At 41.5% G+C, this 2,954-nt stretch overlaps 1 protein-coding gene across 1 annotated transcript; it reads left to right on the forward strand.

The window, feature by feature from the left end:
- The first annotated feature begins 1,020 nt into the window (after window positions 1-1,020).
- LOC124292328 (dynein light chain Tctex-type 5-like) lies at window positions 1,021-2,074 on the forward strand. Its single transcript, XM_046729397.1, has one exon. It carries the CDS (start codon window positions 1,396-1,398, stop codon window positions 1,918-1,920), a length of 525 nt encoding a protein of 174 aa, XP_046585353.1. The 5' UTR covers window positions 1,021-1,395; the 3' UTR covers window positions 1,921-2,074.
- The last annotated feature ends 880 nt before the right edge of the window (window positions 2,075-2,954 follow it).

Consider the following 2,954-nt stretch of genomic DNA (forward strand, 5'->3'; position numbering starts at 1 on the left):
TAGTGAGTGTGCACTTGAACAACAAATTGTCCTTGGTGTCCTGATTCAAGGGAATTGTTCCACAGTATTGAAGAATCAAATTATCCAGGGACTGCTGATCCTTGAGCAATCAGGTACTGTTTCACAATACTGTTTCAGATGCTGTTTTGTTCTGAAGGAAGAAAATTGTTGAGAACATCCTGATTGAAGTGAGCTTATTCAAGAGCTCACCCCAGTACTCTTCCACAATGCTGTTTTGTTCTGAAGGAAGAAAATTGTCAAGTAAATCCTGATTGAAGTGAGCTTATTCAAGAGCTGACCCCAGTACTCTTCCACAATGCTGTTTTGTTCTGAAGGAAGAAAATTGTTGAGAACATCCTGATTGAAGTGAGCTTATTCAAGAGCTGACCCCAGTACTCTTCCACAATGCTGTTTTGTTCTGAAGGAAGAAAATTGTCCAGGAAAACCTGATTCAAGTGAATAATCCAAGAACAATTCAGTCCTCTTTACAGAAAAAAACAGTCCATGAAATTATCCCAGAAATGTTTTATCCTTTGTAGAAATGAATACATCAAGTTCTGATGGTGATAGCTTGTGATCACACTTAGCTTCCTTCTTGGGACGCGTCTCTCAGCAGTAGACAGCGCCAGATTAAAGGACAAGATTTATGTGTACTAAGACAAAAACGAGGAATGTTAAATAGAACTGTTCCAGTGTGTGGAATTTACAAATATGTGATCTGGGAAACTTTGAACTTTATGAAACTTGTGGTTGACTTCCTGGATGGAATTTGGGGAACAGTAAATTATTTGATACGATTAGGATTAGGTGTTGCGTGATGACCAATATTGAGATTAATGTGTGAGATTTACACCCTCAGAAAGAGAGTTATTTCTTGGGTCTTAGGGATGAACTTTTTGCCAAAATTACATGGAAATGCTTGTTTATTAACTGTAGTACCACAAAAGGGAATACTTGAATTGCTCTACATATATTTTTAAGTGCTATTTTCAGTACTGCCTATGCTCAGAACATTTGCGATTGAATACGTTGGACAAATCCTTTTCTACTCCTTTTCCATCAAACACGGATGATCCTTTCTTGAAAAGTAATCTGAGATATTTAGTCTGCTGACCTATATTTGTTTTGAGTATTATCCAGTACATATTTTGTGTATGATTAAAACAACTGGTGTCTAAAGGCAAAATGAAAGTATATTTGAACAAGCTTCAATCAAGTGGCTAGGGTTGACTTTGCTTGTCTGTGAGCATAACATTTAACTCGGTCACTTTTCTTTAGGATCATTCTCCGCTGAGCCTTTTTAAGACTTCAGTTGCAAATACAAGGTTTTATAATTCTACTCTCTAAGACTGTTCATATCAGATATAATATACCCAATATCCTTGTCACTGTACAATGGAAGGCCTGTCCGGCCACAGGATGCCTCAATCAAGGGGAGACAACTCACTTCCTGTCCCAATGTATTCAACCATGTGCCAGAACGGCCCATTTAGACTTGAAGACCTGAGAAAAAGCTCACCAACCAAGAGGAAATCCAAGTCTGGCAACCGTAGCGTCCGGATGCCACCGATTCCAGGGGCCAGCAAACCAATTCCAAAGAAGGTAAACCCAGACACCATTGAGAAGACAGTGGAAGATGCTATGGTAACCTGTCTTCAGGATGTGAGGTACAATGCTGAGACTTGTATCCGTCTTTCAAAGAGTCTTGCTGGCACTATTATGGAGAAGATCAAGCCGTTGTCGAACGGCCAGTACAAGCTGGTTGCCGTGGTGAGCATCGGCAACATCAAGGAGCAATCGGGGATGCAGTTCGGGAGCAGATGTTTGTGGAACAAGGATTCCGACTCATTCCTGAGCGTCAAGTACGCCAATGACTCGTTGTTTGCTGTGGCCATGGTATATTCACTGCTGTTTGAATAATATGGTTGTGTAATTTTCTGGGTACTCAATTGTATGAGGCCATGTTGTACTCTCTGCTGTTTGACTGAAGCTGTGGTGAAATAGCTGTTTGAGACCATGGTGGACTCTGTAAGCAAGACCAAGGTGTACTCAAATTTGTATAGGTCATGTGGAACAGCTTGTTATGTGACTGAGGTCATAAAAAAAAGTCATCTTCTATAGTGCACAGTCTCCAAACACCAAGTGATTGCTCGCGGCGCTTAATCAGAATCTGATTCTTATTACCCGGATAACCCAAGCTGCCTGTTTAGCGCTAGAAGGTTATAGTCACATGACTTTATCCCACCGGGTACCCATTTTCTGCTGGGTGAACAGAGGCAATTTGAGCAAACTCACTTGCCTAAGGTGAGACCACATGCATCACATGTGCTTCGTTGTGGGGCAGGACTGAAGTCCTAGAAACTCTCAGGAGTCAGGCTGCCAAACACAGTCACCCATCCAAGGATTGTCTGAGCTCGACGTTGCATAACTTCAACTGATTTGTGACCTGAGCTCTGTGCACAAGACCACGCGCCACCACGAGTGGTGGGCCATTCCCGGAGGTCATGAAGAGACAGCTATTGTGTGATTTAGGCCATGGTGAACATCAGTAATCCAGCACATCTCAGACATCAGGATGGTTACAATTGATCTGTTCTAGTGGTAATCTCATACTGATCATCTGTTTTGGAACTCACGGGGACAAGTGTCGACAATGCGACTCATTGTGATTTGTGAAGCAAAGGTCTTGATGGTTAAGTTATTTGTTGAAACAGTCAAATATTCATGTAATCATGTTGGTCTAATAGTGCGTCGTTTGTTTGAAACAGTCACAGACATAGTTTGGAACTCTGGGGGACAAGAGTCGACTGTGGTCAATGACACTCATTGTGATTTGTCAAGCCAGGTCTTGATGGTTGAGTGTTTTTTTTGTTGAAACAGTAAATAATTCTACGTAAGCCTGTCGTTCAAATAATGTGTCATCTGTTTGAAACTGTCAAAGCCTCTGCTTCTTA

This window comes from Haliotis rubra, unplaced genomic scaffold, assembly GCF_003918875.1.
Source record: "Haliotis rubra isolate DU_JTF1 unplaced genomic scaffold, ASM391887v1 Scf513, whole genome shotgun sequence".
NCBI lineage: Eukaryota > Metazoa > Mollusca > Gastropoda > Lepetellida > Haliotidae > Haliotis > Haliotis rubra.

Excerpts from the sequence above, each read along its gene's own strand:
- LOC124292328 (XM_046729397.1), top strand. The coding sequence starts at position 1,396 with ATGGAAGGCCTGTCCGGCCACAGGATGCCTCAATCAAGGGGAGACAAC.